This window comes from Arvicanthis niloticus, chromosome 1 (genome assembly GCF_011762505.2).
Source record: "Arvicanthis niloticus isolate mArvNil1 chromosome 1, mArvNil1.pat.X, whole genome shotgun sequence".
NCBI classification, from domain to species: Eukaryota; Metazoa; Chordata; class Mammalia; order Rodentia; family Muridae; genus Arvicanthis; species Arvicanthis niloticus.
Genome location: NC_047658.1, coordinates 140002627 through 140026031, shown reverse-complemented (window position 1 = coordinate 140026031; position 23405 = coordinate 140002627). Strand labels below are relative to the sequence as shown.

General features: G+C 40.9%; 3 protein-coding genes across 3 annotated transcripts in view; 1 reads left to right on the top strand and 2 right to left on the bottom strand.

Moving 5' to 3' along the window:
* Positions 1–12649, bottom strand: part of Pten (phosphatase and tensin homolog) — a 70567-nt gene extending 57918 nt beyond the window's left edge. Inside the window, exon 1 of the mRNA XM_034488286.2 lies at positions 12419–12649. Coding sequence (XP_034344177.1) covers positions 12419–12497 — 79 coding nt within the window. The 5' untranslated portion in view covers positions 12498–12649. The remainder of the gene's footprint in view (positions 1–12418) is intronic.
* Positions 12650–12855: 206 nt separating this feature from the next.
* Positions 12856–13389, bottom strand: Mldhr (mitochondrial lactate dehydrogenase regulator). The gene is given in 2 exon segments (XM_076919160.1): positions 12856–13349; positions 13351–13389. Coding segments are annotated over 2 exon segments (96 nt in total). The 3' UTR covers positions 12856–13292.
* Positions 13390–13548: 159 nt separating this feature from the next.
* On the top strand, positions 13549–16506 carry Klln (killin, p53 regulated DNA replication inhibitor). The gene is given in 4 exon segments (XM_076931678.1): positions 13549–13621; positions 14259–14514; positions 14558–14666; positions 14668–16506. Coding segments are annotated over 4 exon segments (576 nt in total). The 3' UTR covers positions 14806–16506.
* The last annotated feature ends 6899 nt before the right edge of the window (positions 16507–23405 follow it).

Sequence of the window (23405 nt, the reverse complement as noted above, 5' to 3'; positions counted from 1 at the left end):
TTAGCTACTTTATAATCATGGAAAAGACATTAAAGTCTCTAACTTACAACAGGAAAGATATTCCAATGTGCCCAAAGGATGGACCAGTAATAAGTCAAGAACAAAGCCCCTGCCATATTTAGTGCCAATTCACTCAGTAGTAGCTGCATCTTGAAAAACAAAACATTCACCTGCAATGCCTTTGCAAGTTCAACACTGAGAATGCAGAGATTCAGAGTCTACTCCACAGGTCCTAATACAAATGTGTCCCTGACCCTGGACCATTCTCCTTCACTTTAGCCAAAATTGCAAAATTTTCAGTTGCTTTTAACAATCAAAATTTGCCCTTCAAAGTAAAGTCTTTCAGACTATTAAAAACAGAAAAACTTCAAATGTGTGGGTTGAATTAGTTCACTTTAATGTAGTACATGTAATAAATCATTTCTTTACCCTATGTTACCAGCCTAGAAATCATCTGGAAATGACTTAGATTCTTTTGCAAGTGGTATAAATAAATTTGCCCCAGTGAACTGTTTTCAAATGAAGAAAAACAACATGAACCGGAAGTAATAATGTAGATTTTAAATCATGAAGACATATATACTGTCACTACTGTAATAAAGTCATGTTGATGATTTTATAATTGCCTTGTTTTAATATTATAAAAGAATTCCTATTCCCACTAAAAACATTTAAATCATTTTAATCAACTTTATATCTGTAAATTATAAAATTATTCCCTAAACTCTGAAATTATATTTTAAAATATACTAGTCAAAATTCATTTTTAGAATATAAAATTTTTCTATTAACTGTATTGACATATGGAAAACAGGAACACATCTTTGGAGGTTAAGAACATTGGCTGCTCTTCCAGAGGTCCTGAGTTCAATTCCTAGCACCCACATGGTGGTTCACAGCCATAGGATCTGATGCCCTCTTCTGTCATGCAGGCATACATGCAGACAGAGCACTCATACATATAAAATACAGAAATATATTTTTTTTTTTAAAAAGATGAGTCTTTGGTGCATATTTAAATAGACTTTACTTTTTAATTTACTAGAGGGGTACTATTTTTGTAAGGAAATAGTTACTGCCACTGTGGGAGAAAGCATCTTTGTAATTTGTAATCTTTATGTTCAAAGAGTATATTTTAAAAACATAAAAAAAGGCTAAAATTTTTTAGAAAATGAAGAAAGGCAACATTTTCAACTGATAAATAAAGTGCTGAAACATACAAGATTTGGCCAAGGTGTGGTGGCATCCTCCAGGAGGCAGAGAGAGGCAGTGGGAGTCTTGTCAAGTTTCAGGCCAACTAGGACTACACAGTGAGGCCTAAACAGAAAAGAGAGGAGGAGACAGAGAGGGGGGAGGGAGCGCTTAATACACAAAAGACAAAAATACCAGTTAAATGGAAGGAATAAAAACGAAACTAATGAGACAGGAACTCCTTTAACACCCGACACTATCCACATACGAAGCAAGCAGAATGGGAGCCCACTTTCAGTATCTGGAGAAAAGCTGCCCTGCCAGAGTGTATAGACGTGAGAAAGCTCACTTCTATACACTCTGGCTGCCAGGAAACTTGGGCCTGTAGTTAGTCTTAATCAAGGAAAGTCAAAGTCATTCTAGCCGAAGTCCAGAAACTGTACTAACAAAACCTTCTTCCTCCCAGACATTAACCTGACAAGAAGCTTACATTCAAAAACTACAGGTCCCAGTCACAAAATTGGGTTTGAAAATACAAATTCAAATACATTTTTTAAGTTATAACCACTTGGCACATCAAAAAACCCTAAATATAATAAAAACTAAAATTCATCTGATTATATTAAGCCATACTAAGGCATTTTAAAGACTTGATATACAGCATAACTAACATCAAGTTTATGCAAATATGATGCAAGAGAAAATGTTTACATGAGGAAGTTCCTTTATATACACAATTACACAGATAAAAATTAAGTTGGAGATGGAGAAAAAGGTACAGGGCTTTAAAAACTACTGGAAGGAAATGTTTAAAACTGCTTACTAAATCAGTCCCCTCACCGAGTTTCGTATTATCAATTCTTCCATAATGTGTTAGAAAACCTAGTTTTAAAAAGCCAACATTTTGTGTAATTTATTATGCCAAGTAAAAACACGACACTCTTGTGCTGAAGCATGTGGACACCCCAGTAAAGCATGTGGCCAGAGGCCGGCTGGGAGCTGCATCTTCAGCTTGCAAGCAGAACCTTAGTGGTTTAGCACAAATGATAGTATACCTTAAGTTTCATTTTTACAAAGGCCTAAAATTTAATCTTAGGTCTTAAAAACTTATAATTAGATGATTCCAAAAACAAAGGTATCAAAACCACTTACTACCACTAAACTATCTTACCTTTTTCTTACATTTGAAAAACAGATTGTGGGCCTGGATATCTGGACACTGCACAACCACAACCTATGACCTTTGCAATAATAACAAGCAAACATCTTTTTTAAGGACCTTCTCATATTTTCACACATATGCAATCATGACCACAATCTGGATATAATATAGAATAAAATGCATCACAGTTTTTAGTATACTGTTATTTCATGCAAACATCCTACAAACGAGTCCACAGAAGCTACTTAGGACTGGGTCTTCCATCCCCAGACAGCAACAAGAAAACAATAACAAAATATTTTTTACTATCACTTATTTTTATTAGAACCCAAGATAGCAACCTTACACCTAGATGAAAATTTCAAGTTTAAGTTTCACTTTATTTGGGAAAGAATATTTTTTATAATAATATTTATAATAAGCAAGTAATTTGATTTTTTGTCTTGGTTTGGTTTCTAAGACAGGGTTTCTTTTGGTCCAGACTGAGTTTCAACTTACTATGTGACCAAGAGTAACTGAACTTCTGATTTCCTTGAGGACACCTCCAGGGTGCTAAGGTCACAGGCCACAGGAGCACACCTATTAGTAACTTTGTTTATAAAATAAAAAACTATGTTTCTATTACTTTGTTTTAAATAGTTTGTGCATAATATATTAATATGATTCACTGATAAAGAATTAATGGTTAGCTGATATGTTTAAAGATTTTCTTTTAGTATCTGACTTGAGAGGCTGAAAAAAATAGGATGTATATAATGAGTTTCAGGGCAGCATGGTCTAGGAAACCAGAAACTGTCTCAAATATTTAATAGATAGTATATGGAACATATAACATTATATGTGTGCTATCTCACATAAGTAATATAAACATTAAGTATTAAATGTGCAATAGATTGCCTAGAAGTAATTTCAGGTGGAGGCATTTCAAAGCTCTAATACTTCAATATTTTTGTTTCCATTAGATTATGGTTTTTGAAAATCTGAATCATAAAAATTGTCCCTACCTGAAACTTTTAAGTCCACTACATGGAAAAAAAAAACAGTAAGAGAAAAAAAAATGGAGAAGGTAAATGTTATTTTTGATAATTTCAATTATGAAGCACTATGTAAATTATTCAAAAAGAAAAAGACACCTCTTTGAGTTCACCAAGAATTAGAAAACAATGTAAAGTTTTGAAGAAAAAAAGCAAGCAAACAGAAAGGTGATTTTTCTCTTAGTAATCTCCTTATAAAAGGAATTTTCTTTAGTAAGCAAATGAGCTTTTGACTCATAGATATAATCACTGTTAATCTATTCAACTGAATTACAGTAATGAATACTATTTGCTTTTCTTGGTGAATATAAAGCTATCATGACAAAACATGTCAGTTTCGAAACATTTATCAGTATACCTAAACATCGCCCTTAACTTCAAGAACCAAAACTCTAAATCAGTATTAAGTTTCCTAAGCAATTAAATAAGGCCTTGACATTTTATTCTGTATAAAGCAGCAAATGAAATTATAAAATTAAACAGAAAAAAAAAAAAACCCAACAACATAGCAACTAATCTATTCCTAGAACACTTATAATTATGCTTGTGATCCCTAAAAATAAACCAAAAAATTCACTGTCCTTTTCACTGCCTTGGTTTCTGTGCATCTTTGGACTAATGAAAACACATGCCCAATTCAGAAGCGTCACGGCAACTCCAATTTTTATTTTCGGTAAGTAAAACACTAATTCAACCAGGCTAACAGCCAATGTAAGGCTCAGAAAAGCAGGTGAACGTACACCCAGGAACTTCAGCCAGGACAGCCCCATTCTCTTCATCTGGAAAAATGTCATGTTTTTTCTTATTCCTTGTCAGAACTTTGCCCCTTCGCATGAGCACATTTCACTTCATCCCATCTGAAGAAACAAAGGTTGAGAGTAAAGAATGGAAGACGAAAGAAGCCGTGAAACGACAGTGACATTAAAGATACTAGCAGCAAAGTAACTCCCTGCACAATTACAAAGAAAACTGTTCAAACACAGGAAGGGGGAAAAAAAAAAAAAAAAAAAAAAAAAAAAAGCCTTCAAGACATGTCTGACCTGACCCTGGAACTCAAGGTATAGTATGAGGTTGCCCAAGCTGTCCTCAAACATAAATCCTCCTGCCTCAGCTTCAAGAAACAAAACACCTAAGTGCACACCCACCTTGCATTCCCTGTGATACTCTTCAGAACATCGATACAGACAACATTTCAGCAGAGGTTCAAACTCTCACAATCTGCTAAAAGACACAAGACCTAGTCAAATAAATCTTTTTCTTATTCAGGATGTCTTTAGGGGACAAAGTTCTTCTAAAGAAACATAAGCCCCACAATAGTCAAAAAACCTAGTTGGGCCCAGCTCTACCATCCAAAAACAGTTGACCTAGAGTCCACGATCTAAGGCAAAGGCATTATACTATACCTACATGTCAGACACTTCCTCTAGCATTCAACAGATCCCAGGTCCTGCAGATCGGAGAACACAGCAGCCTCCACCCACTAAGTTCAAGCAAGCCTTTTGCCACCTCAGGTAAAACTGTGCTCACCACAATGTTTCTAAACAAACACTTAAAGTCACAGCTTTACTTCCCATTAGAAAGATGGAAGCTCGGGCAGGAACCTAAGCTGTATCTGGGGCCTGGCTAATTCCAGGCTATGTTCTTCACATTCTAGCAGGCTGCCTTTCTAGTTCACTGGGCCTTGTCTTCAAAAATCAATGTACTTCCTACATTAGGCTATTTTGGACTTATATGTCTGTTGATATAATACAGTAGTAAATACAATTAGCCCAATGAACATAGATAGCATGGGAGCTAAGGCGATGGTTCAGTGGATAAAGCATTTACTATACAGGCGCAAAGCTCTGAGGTCAGAGCCCCAGCACACCAATGTCAAAACCATGCATGATGGTACACACCCACGTATGGTATGTACAGCCATATGTGGTGTGTACACCTGTAATCCCAGCACTGGAAGGCACAGACAGAAGACAGGCCATCTTGCCAGACTGGCAAGCTCCAGGTTCAATGAGAGACCCTGTCTCAAAAAATAAGGCAGAGAGCAACACAGGAAGACATCAATGTTGATTGCTAGCCTATAAACACACACATATACACACAGAATAGAATACATTAAGGTTTGTTTAATAGGGGATAATGTAATACAGAGACCTAAAGACAACTTTAATAATATCTTATCAAACTTCATTCTAAACGTTAAAAAAAACTTTTAATTCTATTTAATTGAGAGAAACATAAACATTCAAAAAACAAGTCTCATTAAAAGAAAAAAATTAATGAAAAAAATCTCCATTTGTTTTAAAGCAAAAATTTGCTTCTAACTTTAAACACATATAGTAATTTTATGATTCACTTTTAGAAATACATCTCATTAAAAGATAACCTGTTTCAAAACAGAATTCATACCCTTATATAAACCTTGAGTAACTACATCCTACTCAAAGTTTCAAAGGCCAAAATACAAATTAGGACCACATCACTAGGAAGGAAGGAAGGCAGGCAGGCAACAAATTATTTTACTTCAGCCTGAAAACCTACATGAATGTTACAATTTTTTAAAGAAACAAGTCAGTGGTACTGCAGGGCTCTAAAGATACAACCCCTGTGCACTTGTCATAGTGCAGGCATACAGGTAGAAGAGAAAGACAGAAACTGGTTCAGACAGTGTGGTAGGTTCAGATATCAAGATATGCAACTCAATTTTATAATGTGTTATACAAAAAACACAGCTAAATTACTCAGGGAAAGCTCAGCAAAAAAAAATTAAAATCACAAGAACACAGTCATGAATAATTACAGCAGCATCCACTCTGCATTTCAAAATAAATAAGTAGAAACACCCTGAAAATTAAGGCGCTCCATTCCCTGAGAAAGACGGCACAAGCACAGGAAGAACTAGTCCCTGTCACATGCAGGCAGGTGGGCCTTAAGCTTACTCCATTCTTCCCTCCACTAGATAAGAAAAAAGCATTCGAGCTTCTAGGATGGCTCAGCTAAAAGGCACTCCCTGCTACCCTAACAACCTGACTGCCATTCCCAGTGTCAGCGGGAGGAAGGAGAGAACCAACTCTGACCTCCATACTAATTCCCAATCACAAATAAATGAGTAATTTTTAAAAATACAGCATGGGAAGAAAAAAAAAAAATCTTTGGTTTTTTTCTTTTCATTTCAAAGTTCTAGTTGAAAATCCTGGCCCAATGTGAAAATGAGGGCAAGATTTTAACACTAACTTTAAATTCTTATACCAGTTCACTGCAGATTATATTGATTCTATATGTATGTATGTATGTATGTATGTATGTTGTAATGAATGTGAACTGGCAGAGCAGAAAGGAAAAGCTAATATACCTTTACTGATAAGAGTTTACATAACTCTGAGTTATACATTAGAAGTCCTGTTTCTTAGTGGTAAGGAATATTCTTTGTGTAAAGGAACTGTGATACTGACCAAGCATGGCCATAAGTTCCAGACAAGCCAGGACTACATGGTTGAAACTCTGCCTCATAAGAACAAATCATATCTATATCACAGATCATATATGCCTATATGTTGTATCATACAATCACATATATTATAAACATGCCATGCTATTTATATTCATCTGTATTGAATACTAAGAAAATTTAATCTTACAACAGATAGTTTATAAATTTATTATGTGAAAACTAATCAAGTTTTTATGTTCCCTTAAGAGTTGAAAACAAACTTTCTGATAAGCATGACTGTTACTTTGAGCAACTCTACGAGTGAACAGCAAAGTCAGACACTATACTCAAGAGTTCCTAAAAGAATTCCCCGATTTTAAAATAAAAGGTAACAGCTTTAGTCGATTAAAATGCCAACAGGTCTCAAACTGGGCAAATAGATAAACCCTGCTCACCCCATAAACAAAAATGCACAAAACATAATAAACATTTTTGACATGAATAATCAGAAATTGTTAGGAGCAGCAGCTATAATGTAAGGTAAGTACGGGATTATTTATGTGATTTAGTTGTTTGTTCAGACAGGGTCTCACTAGGGAGCCTTAGCTAGCTTGGAACTCAGGGTGTAGAACAATAGGTTGGCCTCAAACTCGCTATGCAGTCAGTGCAGGTTCATCTAGGATTTAGCAATAGCCTCCTGCCTCTGCCTTGATAAAGATAAACTTTTGTGGTAGGTACCATTATCCTTCCCTTATTTCAGGTAGAGTAAGACTAAGAGAAATTAAATAGCATAGAGTTATCCAGCTCTGTGACAGAGCCAAGATTATAGCACAGGGACCCTGTCTGCCTAAAACTAAGGTAAACAATTCTAACTTCAGAGTGTAGATAAGACCAGCCATATCTTAAAGTAATTTAAGACTCAATCATGGTTTAAAATGGTCTTCAAAGCAGTTTGCTCTCTAAGGAGAAAGTCCACTTTCCAAAATAGTAAGTTTGTTAACTTGATACTCACATACATACACATAGAAAACTCAAATATTTAAGTTAGAGTCACTTCGTATTTAAAGCGTTGCCTTCTGATTATAACTGCTTGACTAATTATACAAACACAACAGATTTTACAAGATTCCACACCACACACATACAGGTCATTAGTGGATACAACCGCAGTTCCCGTCTCTCCAAAGTTAACACTACCAACAAGTGTTAAGTTTAGTACTCTAAAGATGTCCACAAATGTCCTAATGCCAACTGTTTCAATAGAAGAGTGTGCCTAACTATTCTGAACAAAATTAAAACTTCCCAGGCAAAATCAGTTCATTCCTTAAACATGTTTACTCTGATATTAATGTTCCTCTAAGAAACAGGCTTTTTGTTCCAGTACAAATTATTTTAGAAGCTGAAACTGCTATAGCGCCTCTTCTGCAACCATAGCAGAGAATACAAAATGAGGTGAGACATCCAACCCAGAATCCTAATTTCATCTCTGCCAATACCTTCAGCACCAGAGAACCATCATCCCACATCAAGACACTTTTAAGCACCCAACCAAGACAGCTCTGTAATAGTAGCAAGGCCTATAAAAAAGGATCAGCAAATCCTCATATCATAAAGCTATTTCATCTATATTCAACATCACTGATATCTCAAACAGCAAGTGCATCAATTTCAAAACTACCAGATACAAAGCAACTACAAAAAACTGAGTATTTATAGAAATCACTTCTGATATAACCACACCAGGTGTCATACCTAAATCATAATCTTTGGAACAAATCCTGTAACTTTTCTTAAGAGTGGATCACAAAACCAACTCTCCAATGTTGGTTCTGAAAAATCAAGTTTATCTACAAGAAGAAAAGGGAACGAATCCCAAGACACCAGCTCTCTGCAGTCAAACTTCTGTTTTATGAGCCAGTAGTTTGTCATGGAAAAACAAAAAATGCGATCAAGTAAACTTCTTTAGCTGTATTAATAACTAACACTGTCTCGTGGAACGAAATACTTCTAAGATGGAACAGACCTACAGAAACGAAAACCTGACCTACATACTCAGGATTCTAAACTTATCCTTGCTAACTCTGAATTTACATATAGATCAATATAAAAACACTACCTACACTTGGGACTTACTAAAAACAGAGACACAAAATAAAATATTGAAAACTGAGAATTTACTAAAATGAATGCTCAAATTTTCTGTTTTTTCCTACATGTACAATTTTCTAATCAAGTCATCAAAGTGACTCTTTTTAAAGTGGCTTAAAAGCTGTTCAAATGTTGTCAAGCTATAAACAAATGAACAGCAAAAAAAGAGACATGCTGTAACATTTGAAAATAAGAATTGAATTCCTTTCCAGAAGGTACGCTATTTCATAATACTTAGGTACATATTTTATGTAATTATGACAAATTAGATATAATGTTCCACACAGAAATGAAAATACACTATCTGCCTTTCTCCTGTTACTAAAATAAAAAATTTAAAGGCCATGACTCTCTACTTTCTAAATCTACGTCTAAAATTAACCAGATTATATTCATCATATTTAACTTGAATCATTTAATCTTTATTTAATATTTTATAAGGAATCTCAGACTACATCACTCTATTGCTGTGTAAACTTCTAAAATTGACAGTAATTAAATTTCTTTTCCTTATATTGAATTATATATAACTGAAAATTATTCCTTTTGACACACTTTACTCTTCTTAAGTAAATTTTAGGGAAAATGAAATTTGCAACTTATTATACTAGTGTTTTTTAGGAAAGACAAAAATGACTATAAAAAAGGCAAGATCAAGATTGTAGAGTCTTTTAAAAAGAAAACTATAATTACTTGAAAAAATCACTTGCCTTTAACAAAACAGCTAATATTAATAATCACGATTCTTGCTACAAGGTACTAATATTCCTGCGATCAGTATTTGAAAAGTATATCTACCAAACAAATAAGCTTTACCAGAAGCCTGAACCTTCCACGTGCTTTTAAAGACATTAACTCTTGCTGTCTCACATTCAGCCTATTTTCCAGACTGTTAGGAATAATATCCAACCAACAAATTCCTACAGTAATTCAATTTTGCCTTCAGCAAATGAAAATATTCAACTTACTACTTTCATAATTGAGTTTATCTTGGCCAACTTCATTGCCAACACCGACCAACACAAATCTTCAATGACCATTTTGATCCCTGCCCCCAAACACAGAAAACCCTGATAAAGAACCAAGCAAGCCCTCTGGCTTATCAAAACTAATGGGAGCACACCTCTCAGAAGAGCAAGGTCTGCACTGACTTTTCCCCTACTAACTCTTTTCACATCTACATTTGGCTTGATCAAACCACAGCTCTAGAAATTAAGTGTTATTAGTCATTTGATGCAATATTTGATACTGCTTTCTATGCATACCATAACTAAAAGTGCAGGTTTGGATTTCTAAGCCACATAAATTGCACGTGCAGAAGCCCATGCACTACAAAATCAAATAAGGAACTGCAATCACGTCACTGCTCATACAAAAAAAAAAAAAAATTTACAAAATAATCTTGAAGTCCTTTGGGAAAAGCAAAGCAGAAGTGTACTTTGGATGCTACAGGAAGTCTGCCTACCAGGCATTCTAGATTTTTCTTTGAATGTGGGTTGTTTTTTTTTTTTAATTAAACAGATACCTGATTAATTCCTTCTAGATCAAGATTACTAACATTGATTCACATCAACAGTAAACTGCCATGAAGCAGGCGACAACTCAGAATTTTCTCCAATTATATTTCAGAAAGGGTCAAGTTCATCCTGAGCTTTTCAATTAATGCAAACTCAAAAATCAAAGATTCCTTTCAAATTGTAGTTTTAGCTTGAAAGAAAATTAGCCTGTGTGAAGCCAGTTCTTCAGTGAGTTTCATCATCATTTCAGAACAAAAACTCAATCAAAATTAGCTATGCATTTTATATGCCACTAATGCATCAAACCTCTTCCAAATGAAAATTTTTCTTCAATAAATAAATAAATAAATAAAGCAAACTCTCCATAATGATCTATCAGCAGGACATGTATAGACAAGTTGCTGGTGCCTTTCTACCTTAAGAAAACGTCTAATATTAACTAAAAAATAACTTTTACAAAGAATACCTTATCACCAATTATGAAATTACATAATTTTAACTAAATACTGTTCACTGCTACAAGTCACGTAACAAAATTTTGGGTTGTAACAAAGACCCAACCATTTAAAGGCTCAGTCATTCAGACCTGCAACTTGCGTTTTCGCACACCTTACACACTGGCCTCACCAAAGCTCTCAATTTCTGTCAATACTTCCCACTCTGCAAAAAAGGAGGGCTCTCTTTCCTACCCCTGATCGTGAACAGTACCATACCTGAAACTGCAAAGATAAATGCTTTAAACCACGAACTTTTGAAGTACAAAGGCCTAACTTTTAGACAATCAGAACTATACACCGTTAAAATTCTTGGGTTTCTGTCTTATTCAACAAGCTGACTCAGGAAATTACTGCATGCAGAGAGCTAGCATACCTACAAACTGGAGCCAGTGATCCATTCTTGCCAGCATGTCTGAATATTAGCTGGCTAAATTATTCTTGACGTTCTACACAAATCAGGGTAAACCCCACAGATAAGTCAACAGGTCAGAGCACCTGAAACAAAAATTATGAGCAGCAAATTCACGCTGCTACTTAAATTTCATGTGAGAGTTTTAACCTCTGCAGTCATTGGCCATACACAGCATCCCTGTAACTCACACAGACATTATCTGGGATCAAAAACTATTCGATCTCCGTTCTATCATGTATGGCAAGGCCAAATGAATGAAACATACCACTGAAATGCAAATTTCATATCCTATCCCACGCCTCATCAGGAAAGAAAGTCTAATTTAACAAAGTTCTATTAAAAACTCCAATAATACATATTCTGGCACTACTGATTTCAGACTACAAAACTTGTAAATGCAACTCCAAAGTTGGAATTACCTCAGTTTAAACACACAAACCTACTTCTACCCTCAAATGTGCACTGTCTATGCTGAAGATGACTACGCTTATAAAGTTATGCAAATCAGTCCACAAGTCACATTTTAGAAAAAAAAAAAAATCTTCCAATGCAACCCAGGAAACTAAAAACAATCACTGCAAGATTCTGAGGTAATAGGCCTACGTGCAGCACGGGCTTTCATTTTAATCTGATCTACACCCTAGATCTAGGGCCTAAGTCACGATCTAATCGAAATATGCACAACCCCAAAGCGTCTATATTTTTTTTTTTAGAAGGCTGGATTGACGAGATGGCTAATCCAGTGTACAGTACTCTGCATTAACGGACAATAGATTTTAAGAAGAGACCACAGAGCTCGACAAGAAACCAATCCGTGCCTTGACACTTGCAAGCAGGCAAGAGTTCCGTCTAGCCGAACACTCCCTATGTTGAATACACTGGAAGAGACACAATATACACGATCTAGAAACGCGAGCAGTATTAAACGTTATAGTCACCCCAACTACAGAAATTTTTCGCATCCGTCTACTCCCACGTTATCGGAGTGACAGAAAAGCAAAGAGGAACAAACAGCCGCAGAAATGGATACAGGTCAAGTCTAAGTCGAATCCATCCTCTTGATATCTCCTTTTGTTTCTGCTAACGATCTCTTTGATGATGGCTGTCATGTCTGGGAGCCTGTGGCTGAAGAAAAAGGAGGAGAGAGATGGCAGAAGCTGCTGGTGGCGAGGCTTCTTCTGCAGGATGGAAATGGCTCTGGACTTGGCGGTCGCTGATGCCCCTCGCTCTGCTGCCGCTTGGCCCTGGACCGCAGCCGGGTAATGGCTGCTGCGGCGGCTGCTGGATGGTTGCAGCGACTGGGCCTGCTTCTCCTCAGCAGCCAGAGGCCTGGCAGCCGAGGCAGCGGAATGGGGAGAAGACGGATAATCCTCGCAGCGGCTGCCTCCTCCAGCGGCCTCCGGAGCCCGGGCCAGGGGGGGTGCGGCGGCGGCGGACGGGAGGCTTAACACCGGCCCGGGTCCCTGGACGTGCCGCCGCCGCCGCCGCCGTGTTGGAGGCAGGAGAAGGGGAGAGAGCAACTCTCCGGCGTTCCCAGCCCTGGCAATGGTGACAGGCGACTCCGACCCCCTCCCCGGGGCCGCGGCCGCCGCCGCCGCCGCTTCTCCCCCCCGCTCCAGGAGCGGGAGGTGCAGCCGCCGAGCCTGCGCCGGCTCCCGCCCGAGCCCACGGCTTCCACCGTCTCTCTCCGAAGCTGCTCAGGGGCTGCCCGGTTAGAACAGACGACGAGGAGGCGAGGCCCGCCGCCGCTGCCGCCGCCGCCGCCCGGCCGGCTCCCCGAGGGCACTGCCCCCGCGGCTGCTCACAGGCGCTGAGAGGGGCTCTGGGCCGCGGCCGCCGCCGTCTCTCATCTCCCTCGCCTGCGCCGGGCCTGGCCTCACAGCGGCTCAACTCTCAAACTTCCATCATGGCTGCAGCTTCCGAGAGGAGAGAGCTGAGCGCAGCCGCGTCCCGACGCCCAAGCGCGTATCCTGCCGCACTGCACAAAGAGTCCCGCCACATCACCGTGCGCCGGCCAGCCCGCCCCCTCCGCCGCCCCGCCGGGAGAGCCGGGCGCCTCCGAAGCCGGAGGGGAGGCGGGAGGCGGGCGCCGAGCCGGGGGAGGGGCGGGGAGGGAGGGGCGGGGCTTCGGCGGGACAGGGGCGGGGAGCGCCGCGGAGCATGCCCAGTGTGGCGGCGGCTCGCTCCGGGAGCTGCGCCGGCTTCGGCCTCGGCGCAGAGAGACCCGGTAAAGGTAGGACAGCCTGTGGCCCGGTGACGGTGCGCTGAGCACGATCGCTGACCGCTCACAGGTGGATCGGACTAGCTGACCGCGTTGGTCAGTGCCCTAGGAGCCTCAGGGGCAGAATCACCCATTCCTGCGTCCGACCCTGGGTTTTGTTCGGAGCGGCTTGCATTCCCTGCCCTGCGCTGTGTTCAGATTGCAGTGCTTCGCTAGGTTTTGTCGGCGACAGTCAATACCTAGATAGCGCACCTCTCCCCCACGGTGTCCTCAAGGTGTCAGTCTTTGCACAAAGAACAACCCCCTATTGTGTCTCCCGCGTGGGTCACCTCATCGGGCTCCGGTTCCCTGCCCCGCCTCTCGCTTCCCAGGCAGCTGGGTTCATTTGCCCGAAAGATGAACGCTCCCAGCCAAGCATGATGATTGTGCATACGGGGCGTGTACATTCACGTCTCCCCTGAGTTTCCAGGTCCCAAAGGATACCCCTGGGTGGACAAAGTGGATCTCCGCGAATAGAGTGCACCTCACACCCCTCCACCGCCCGGTGATGAGCCCCGCAGCTCCCCGCAGCGGTGGATCCACCGCGGGTTACAGTCAAGCTCGGTCTTCCAAGAGCTAAGCCACCCCTCCCCTTCGTGGCCGCTATGAAAACCCGGTAGAATTGGATCACGGTGGACAGGTCCTGATCCTGTCGGGCCGTACACGTTCGAGGACCCGGTTACTGAGCCCGGGTGCGGAGTATGGGACAGTCGGAAGCTGCAGCCAGCGAGTGGGCGGGGCGAGCAGGCCTGGGAGGGCTCAAAGGCGAGGTGGAAGGATACATGAGCGGTGGTCGGAACTACTTTCAGGAGGAGGTCACGTGTGGTCCTAGTTGGGGAACTTTCCAAATTCCCATTCCCCTATCTGTGTGCTCCTGAGGCAGGAGCTTAATCCCCTTTGCTCTATTAGATGATCTTTCCTGCCCCCCTCTCCCGTGTGGGCTGCTGGACCCCTCTCTTCCCGGCCGGAGCGGAGAACAGCACCCACGAGCCGTCCGCAGGAGCGCTGTCGGGGCCAAGCGCCTGGGGAGCTGGTTACACAAGCAGCCACATCCAAGCACGTGCCCCCGCCACCCCTCTCTTCTGGCCGCCGCCGGTTTGTGCACGCTGACGCGGAGAGTCCCCAAGCTGTTCCTCCCTTTCGCTTGTAACCCATAGAGCTAGCCAGAAGGCCGGGACAGGAGATTCCTGCTCTGGATCTGCCCACACCGCACGTTCCCAACCGTGGGAGAAGAAGCCGGGCCCTGGGGGGCGGGGGGGGGAGCGACGCATCGCCTTCGCTTAATGAGGTGAACCCTTTCGAGATCTTTACTCGCGGGGCAAAAGGGTATCTATCTCCTGTTGCTGCTGGCTGCTTGGGCTTACCGATGTTGCAACAAACTTCAGTCACTGCCTCTGAACTGGTGAGCGCGCCCCACCTACCGTAGACTAAGCCAAGTGACTTATCTGAGCACCTAGTCAATGGCTGTCAGCCCAGAACAAACCTGTCAAGTAAAAGCTTACTGCGGGGATTGGCTGACCTGTCGCGGTTGAGAGAGCTGGTTCAGAAATGCTGATAACTAAGCGTACAGCCCCTCCTCCCCCACCAGCCAGCCAGCCACAAAGCAAGCGATCACCTTGAGCTTGGAGAAAAATGACATCAACTCCAATGTAGGTAGGGATTTCTTCCTTATTGTTCTTTGCCCAGGGGACTTAGTTCTCAGGGTGACAATTTGAGTCCTAAAGGATCTCTTACTTGAGATGTAAGCTGAAGCACTGGGTCATTTTAGAAATTTGGAGAATAGTAGTTATCGTGGATTTGCAATAATTTCGAATAAGTGTCTAGGAAAGGCCAGCTGCGGGTTTATGAAGTATTAAGAGAAAGAAAATTTCGTATGTCCACAGCATATTTGCAGGCAGCCCCTGAAGCCTAGAAACCTCAAGAGGCCTGGCTCAGAGAGCTATGGGCCATTACCTAACTTCAGGACTGCTAATTAAACCGGAGATATTTACAGTTCTATTAGAGCTCTCTGAAGCTACTCAAACCTTGCATTTAGATGCATCCTTTAAAGCTCTCTCCGCAGGAGTTAGCAGCCCAATCTAAGGAAGCTAAGGTTGATGTTTATTGCAGGCTGGTTTGGGGACAAGGTTCTGGTCAGTTGATGGAGTGACCAATGAGAGCAATCTGAAAACAATAGACGAGAGGCCTCTACTTGGTTTCTAAAGATATAAATAATTTTGGCTCACATAGCCTAATCTAAGATGGAGAACTATTTTACACAGAATCCCCAATGTCAAAGCGTTAGCTGAGGTGCGTGGTAAAACCTAGGTTGTGCTCAGTAGACTGTCTACTGCTGGGTGGGGAGAATAATGAAGTTACACCAAGAGAAGTAGATTGAAGAAGGGAAAATGGTCCACATTTGTTCCTATCCAGAGTCCCTGTTACTAGCATCGCCCTCTTTAGCCTCTTCCCTTGAGGCATCTTGTGTGACATTACTCTGAGTGTCTAAGAAGCTCCGAAATCTTCCTCTAAAGAAAAAGAAAGACATTCATCCCTAAGCTTCCTGATGCCTGGCTGGAGGAAAAAGGGTCCCTTTCTGTGTCCAGAGCATCACTCTAGAGCACAGGGATGCACATCACAGTGCTGAGGTCCTGGACCGTGACCCCAGCCCACAGTCACCACCAAGTGAAGGAAGAAAGCTGGAAACCAGCTAGCTGCTACCCTGAGCATCAGGCTCAGCTACTCTCTCCAGTGGTGAATGAACAGACACGCAGTGCTGGCAGGTGTGTGACCCCTCTGACATCAACTGACCACGCTGACAACATCAGGGCTTGTTGGGAATTCCTAAATAAACCCCCACTTCCTTTCACAGCATTAAATATGTTTCTGTGCAGCCTTTTTTTTTTTTTTTTTTTTTTTTTTGAAGTTTTTCCACATCTTTACTCCACTCAAAGGATGCAAATAGGGCAGGAGGGGAAAAGTCCACATAACAATAAAAAAATATTTAAGAGTGTGTGTGTGTGTGTGTGCGTGTGTGTGTGTGTGTGTGTGTGTGAGAGAGAGAGAGAGAGAGAGAGAGAGAGAGAGAGAGAGAGAGAGAGAAAATGTATCCACTTGACTGTACAGATATTACAATACGCTGGTTTCCAAGTGCTTCATTTCCTCACCTGTCTGGATTCAAAACACCTAAGGGAGAAACAGAAGCTTATAACAAAGGGAGAATTATGTAAAGCTCCAGGGAGACTGACAATATAGAATAATTAGGGAGTATGATAAACCAGCTTTAATTATAGTTTCTAACAGCTGATTCCAGAGCTATATTGTTACTACATGCAAAAGATGTCCGAAGGAAATTCTTTCTTGGTTTCTTTGGTAAGTGGGACACCAAAAACGGGATGTGGATAATATAAATAGTTGATGTGCTGTTGTAGGCTGTGTGCAAAAGCATCCTGTGTGTGAGCATGCCACTGCTGTAGTGCCCTTCTCCTTCCCCACATCTCTGACCCTTCAACAGGAGAGCTCAGTCTATCGCTTTAATTTTTAAGCAAGTGTCTCTATTTTTATCAAAAAGCATTTTCTAGATAATAGAATGTAATGGATTAGATAACATACTTGGCTTTGAATTTAAACTGCCCTGTTCTTCCACAGTTCTGAAGGCTTTCCTCTTATTTATTCTGTTATTTGTTCTTTTAGTTTTTATTTTTGATTTACATCTATTTGTTGTTTGTGCAAGCACATGGTGGCACATGTGCACAGGTCATGGCACATTTGTGTATATCAGAGGGCACCTTGAAAGACTCTGTCCTCTCCTTTCACCTCGTAGTTTGTGGGGATGTCCAGGTTGATGGCACACACCTTTACCCACTGAGCCATCTTACCACCCCATGATTATTTTTTTAAATACAGTTTGCTTGTGCTTTCTCCAGAAGGCACCTCTGTGAGTTGTACAAGTCCTGAATTCCAAGAGGAAAATTCAAATGACTGTCTATATAAGCTTCCCATATCCTAAACCTCTCCCAAAGCCTTTGCAAATGGAACTCTGTCACCTTTCCTGTCTCCAGAGCTATTCTGTATGAAACCATTAGTCTTTGACAAATAGAGACTGAACTGTGTATTCCCATGGGCCCTGCTGTGTCCATGTGGTACTCAGAAGTTGTCACTCAGGGAGTGACCCGAAACAATTTTATTTTTGTTCACTTTGACTGCTGGATCTTCGACTTTGGTCTTAACTCCAGTTCTAGCCCAAAGGAACATAGTTTACTGTTTTAACACTTCTAATAAATGTTTTCAGAGTAGCCCACACGTGTCTAGGTTTAGGAGTGCCACTGAAATGTAATCAAGATGGACGGTACTTCTAGATAATCTACTTTAGAGGAAAGAGTACCTTTTGGGAAAAGAAAACAGACCAAGTCTGCTTAAATTAACCTCAAGATGACATGGGCCAGTATTGCCATTCTTATAATCATCAGTCAACAAACACTTGTTACTGTTATGTGCTCCTTCCATGAAGCCTTATGCATAGAACAATGACTGGCCAGCTGGGTCCACATTCATTCTGATGAGTCAGCTCTGGGAACTTGAATCCTTAGACTGTTGCAACCTCTTCACAGCACACAGAGTCAAGTTAACAGTGCTAGTGCATGATAACTAGTGCTGGTGCATGATAACTACTTACCTATTGCTTCACAACAAATCACAGTCAAATCCAGCGTCTTGAAGCAACCATCATTGTTTTCCCACAATTCTCAGGGAAGGGTATGGCTGAGCAATTGTTTTCCCCACAGATGTGATCAAGTGACAAACCTGGTCTATTCAACTGTGAGTTTGGCTGGCTCTGGAATGTCCAAGGTAGTGTCACCTATATATCCAGAGACTCAGCTGGAGCAGCCAAAATGACTGAGGGCCTCCCTGTCTTCATGTGGTTGCTCCAAAGCTGAGCCCATAACTTGTCACAAAGAGTGTAGGTGCAGTTTGTCCTTATGCAGCCATCTGGGAATATGTTTCAAGGGCATATGATATAGTTCACCCCTGATACCATTTCTTACACAAAGACTCTTGATAACTAAAGAGACACTCTTGGGCCTCTATAGTTTCTTGAAATACTCATGTTTGTTTTGGAGCCAAGTTCTTATTTATCCCAGGCTGGCCTTGAACTCACTATAGTGACAGGACAGTGATCTTGAACTTCTGAGTCTCCTGCCTCCACATCCAGAAAGGCTAGCTGCATTTAAAGGATGGAGAAACAGGTATTGGTGGCCACATTCCACAGTGGCCAGAATTCTCTTCATAAAAACATAACTTTCCATAGTCCTTTTCTCAGTTCAAGTCTGCCGAGAATTACCGTCATCAAACAACCATCACTGTCAGTTGACAATTTGATTAGCCACTGAATATTTTCAATTTTTTTAAATTTTGTTCCTCAATCTGATCATTTCTTAATACATTGCTTAATTTTACCCTAGGGTTAATATATTTCTCCAAGTATTCATTAAAATTCAATGAAATAAAATAGATAAATATTTCATCTAAATACACAGAAAATATCTGAGCAAACAAAGAAAAGTCTGAAAAGGAAGGGTTCTGGATTCTCTAAAGTTACAGAACTTATGGAATGTCTCTCTATATATATGAAGGGAATTTATTATGATGACTTACAGTCTGTAGTTCAACTAACCCAACAATAGGCAGCTGTGGACGGGAAGTCCAAGAATCTAGTAGTTGCTCAGTCCCGTGAGCCTAGTTGTTCCAGCTGGTCTTCTGTAGAAGTAGGTTCCAACAGATGTGCTGGCAAGTAAGTGCAAGCAGGTGATAAAGAATGAATCTTCCTTCCAATGTCCTTACATCGGCCTCCAGCAGAAGGTGTGGCCCAGGTTAAGGTGTGTACCACCGCGCCTTGAGCCCGGACTTGTTTTGTCCCAGGCCGACCATGAACTCAGAGATCTCCTTGCTTTAGTCTCCTGGAATTAAAGGCATGTACTAACTGGCCTGGGCCTAAGCTTTTAATGACCACTATACCTCAAGATCTCCATATCAAGAAAGAAACTTTCTTTCAAGGTCAGAAACTTGTGTCTTCCAGCCTCAAAATCTGGATCACAGGTGTGCCCTCCAATCTGGATTGTAGTTCATTCCAGGTATACTCAAGTTGACAACCAGGAATAACTACCAATATATATATATATATATATATATATATATATATATATATATATATACACACATACATATATATCTCCATATATATGTATATATATATGTGGAGAGAAAGAGAGAGAGATTTGTATATAATAGAAGAACTGGAAAGAATAAAAGTGGAAAAAAAGAGATCAGTTTCTAGGAAAGGAATGGTGAGCCACTGGAAACTTATACCCACGTGTATGTAATACTTGAATAAATGCCTTAGTACTGTATTGTGATATTTGGGTTTGGGGGTGGGGCTAAAAAGATAACAGTCATAAATATTCATGAAAAAAGGGGGTAGGGAAACAGGATGCTACCATCTTAATATATATATATATATATATATATATATATATATATATATATATATCCTAATAGAATTAAAGCTAAAACTAAATGTTTATTATCCAAAGAATATTAAATAACCAGGGAGGAAGATTAACTCTAATTTCATTTTGAATAAATGAGATCACTAAGAAATCTAACATTTGACCTTATAGGTCTGTGCAGTGACTGCCATAAATGCTATCTGGGAAAGATGCAGGGATACTGTGTGTTACAGAGATGCTGTGTGTGCTATAGGGATGCTGTGTGCTACAGGGATGCTGTGTGTGCTATAGGGATGCTGTGTGCTACAGGGATGCTGTGTGTGCTATAGGGATGCTGTGTGCTACAGGGATGCTGTGTGTGCTATAGGGATGCTGTGTGCTACAGAGTTGCTGTGTGTTACAGAGATGCTGTGTGCTACAGAGATGCTGTGTGCTACAGAGATGCTGTGTGCTACAGGGATGCTGTGTGTTACAGAGATGCTGTATGCTACAGGGATGCTGTGTGCTACAGAGATGCTGTGTGTGCTACAGAGATGCTGTGTGTGCTATAGGGATGCTGTGTGCTACAGAGTTGCTGTGTGTTACAGAGATGCTGTGTGCTACAGAGATGCTGTGTGCTACAGAGATGCTGTGTGCTACAGAGATGCTGTGTGCTACAGAGATGCTGTATGCTACAGGGATGCTGTGTGCTACAGAGATGCTGTATGCTACAGGGATGCTGTGTGCTACAGAGATGCTGTGTGCTACAGGGATGCTGTGTGTTACAGGGATGCTGTGTGCTACAGGGATGCTGTGTGTTACAGAGATGCTGTATGCTACAGGGATGCTGTGTGCTACAGAGATGCTGTGTGCTACAGGGATGCTGTGTGTTACAGAGATGCTGTGTGCTACAGGGATGCTGTGTGCTACAGAGATGCTGTGTGCTACAGGGATGCTGTGTGCTACAGAGATGCTGTGTGCTACAGGGATGCTGTGTGTTACAGGGATACTGTGTGCTACAGGGATGCTGTGTGCTACAGAGATGCTGTGTGTGCTATAGGGATGTTGTATGCTATACAAGCTGTGTCTTATTCCAAGTTTCGTCTTTTCTCTATCAACTGCTTCAACTAGGTTTTTCACTCTTTGTATTATTTAACAATATTCTGCTCAAAACATTTCCTTTTCCTCTAGAAATAATTGTATTTCTACAGCACTATAACCTTCTTCCACCCTACATGGTGGCAGACTGCTCTGTGATACAAGGATGGAAGACAGGAAAGAAATCGCAAGGACCTCCTCACCCACCAACTGCATTGTACAAGCAAAGAAACTAGGACTAGTGGTTTAACATGCTTCTATTACACAAGATTCAGTGAAAGATCCTTAGGAGCATGGGAAGTATCCAAATACCAATTTAGTAAAACAAAACCCAAAACAACAACAAAAGAGGGGGTGGGGAGGCAAAAACCCAGCTTTTATATAAACCTGAGCAAGTTAACTCCAGAAAGTTTGACTAGAGATGGCTTTTCGTAGCATTCCAGCCCTAGAGTTGGACACAGAATACGGGGATGAGATGTGATATGTGTTATCTGCCAAGTTAAACTTGAAGTTAGTTTCAAGGATGAGGCCCGTAAAAATCAAACCTGAAAATGTGAATTGCCTCAGTTCCTATGATCATTGGAAAAGTATTTTTTTCAATGTATGAAGAAGGCGCACAACAGTGAGGATTGTAGAGAGAAGAAAAGAAAGGGTTTAGAACCGCAAAGGACTGTTTTAGGAAGAAAATGCCAGACTTCACCAAAGAACAAAGGGAACGCTGCCACCTGCTGAGAAGTCAGTGAGCTGCCGCCCTCTATGCTCCACAGCACTCTACAGTCTCAGGCAGCCCGATTCGATCTTAGCTTTCAGCGAGCCTGCTTCTGCTGGGGTTAGATGGTAGCGTCCTGTTTCCCTACTCCCTTTTTTCATGAATATTTATGACTGTTATCTTTTTAGTCCCACCCCCAAACCCAAATATCACAATACAGTACTAAGGCATTTATTCAAGTATTACATGCACGTGGGTATAAGTTTCCAGTGGCTCACCATTCCTTTCCTAGAAACTGATCTCTTTTTTTCCACTTTTATTCTTTCCAGTTCTTCTATTGTGTACAAATATCAGTACATATTGGCACCTTTAATCTCCCATTCAGCAGAGCAGTAGATCTTTGAGTTCCAGGCCAGCTAGGTCGACTTGGTGAGTTCTAGGACAGAGGCAGGACTGCATAACGAGGGCTTGTCCCAAAAACAAACAACAAAAATGAGTACACGTATGAAGAAATTTTGCAAGAAAAGGCCAGAGGAAATTGCTGTGGTTCCTTTAATCTGTCTTCTTTTTCGTCTATACCTCCACTTTCCTGTATGATGCCCACCCCTTCTCTTTCTCTCTCTCTCTCTCTCTCTCTCTCTCTCTCTCTCTCTCTCTCTCTCTCTCACACACACACACACACACACACACACACACCCCGACACCTACTCATCCCTACACTTTTCTCTTTTTCATCTTTCTTTTTCAAGATGCCATTATGCTATTGTTCGGTGACCTTTGATTTTCTTGCCATGAATAGAATATTGTTTCTTTGTTTATTTGTTTATGTTTTTTGAGACAGAGTTTCTCTATGTAGCCCTGGCTGCTCTGGAACTTGCTATGTAGACCAGGCTGGCCTCGAACTCAGAAATCCTCCTGCCTCTGCCTCCCGAGTGCTGGGATTAAAGGCGTGCGCCACCACCGCCCGGCCCAACTTGGAAATTTTATCTTTTCTAAATACAGTAAAAAGACAGTTCTCTGCTATGGATCTTTGCCACTTAGTTTTATTAACAGTAGTAATAACTTTTTTATATTAACATTAATTTATTCTTGAGGTCTTGTTGATTATAAGAACACTATTGTCTGCATTTCAAGTCCTGTGCATTTGACAATATTGAGCATTAACTGGCCAACTTAGCTATTAACTGATCGACTTTTCCTATAATTTTAATTTGGCAGATTAAAATTTCTAAATCTGTTCACTATCCTTCTGTGATAGGGTCTTGCTATGTACCCCAGCTTTGGTTTCATGGTCCTTTTTCCTTTGTGCTGGAATTATAGGTATGGGCCAGTACATCCAAGTTAGTTAGAGTTAGTTTCTCTAAAGTTAGTTTTACTAAACTTTCTCTGTCTGAATTAAACTCTCTTGTCTTACAAAAGGCATTATATTAATTTTGAAAAAAAATCACATACATTTATCTAATATATTACTTTAGAAATGTACTAT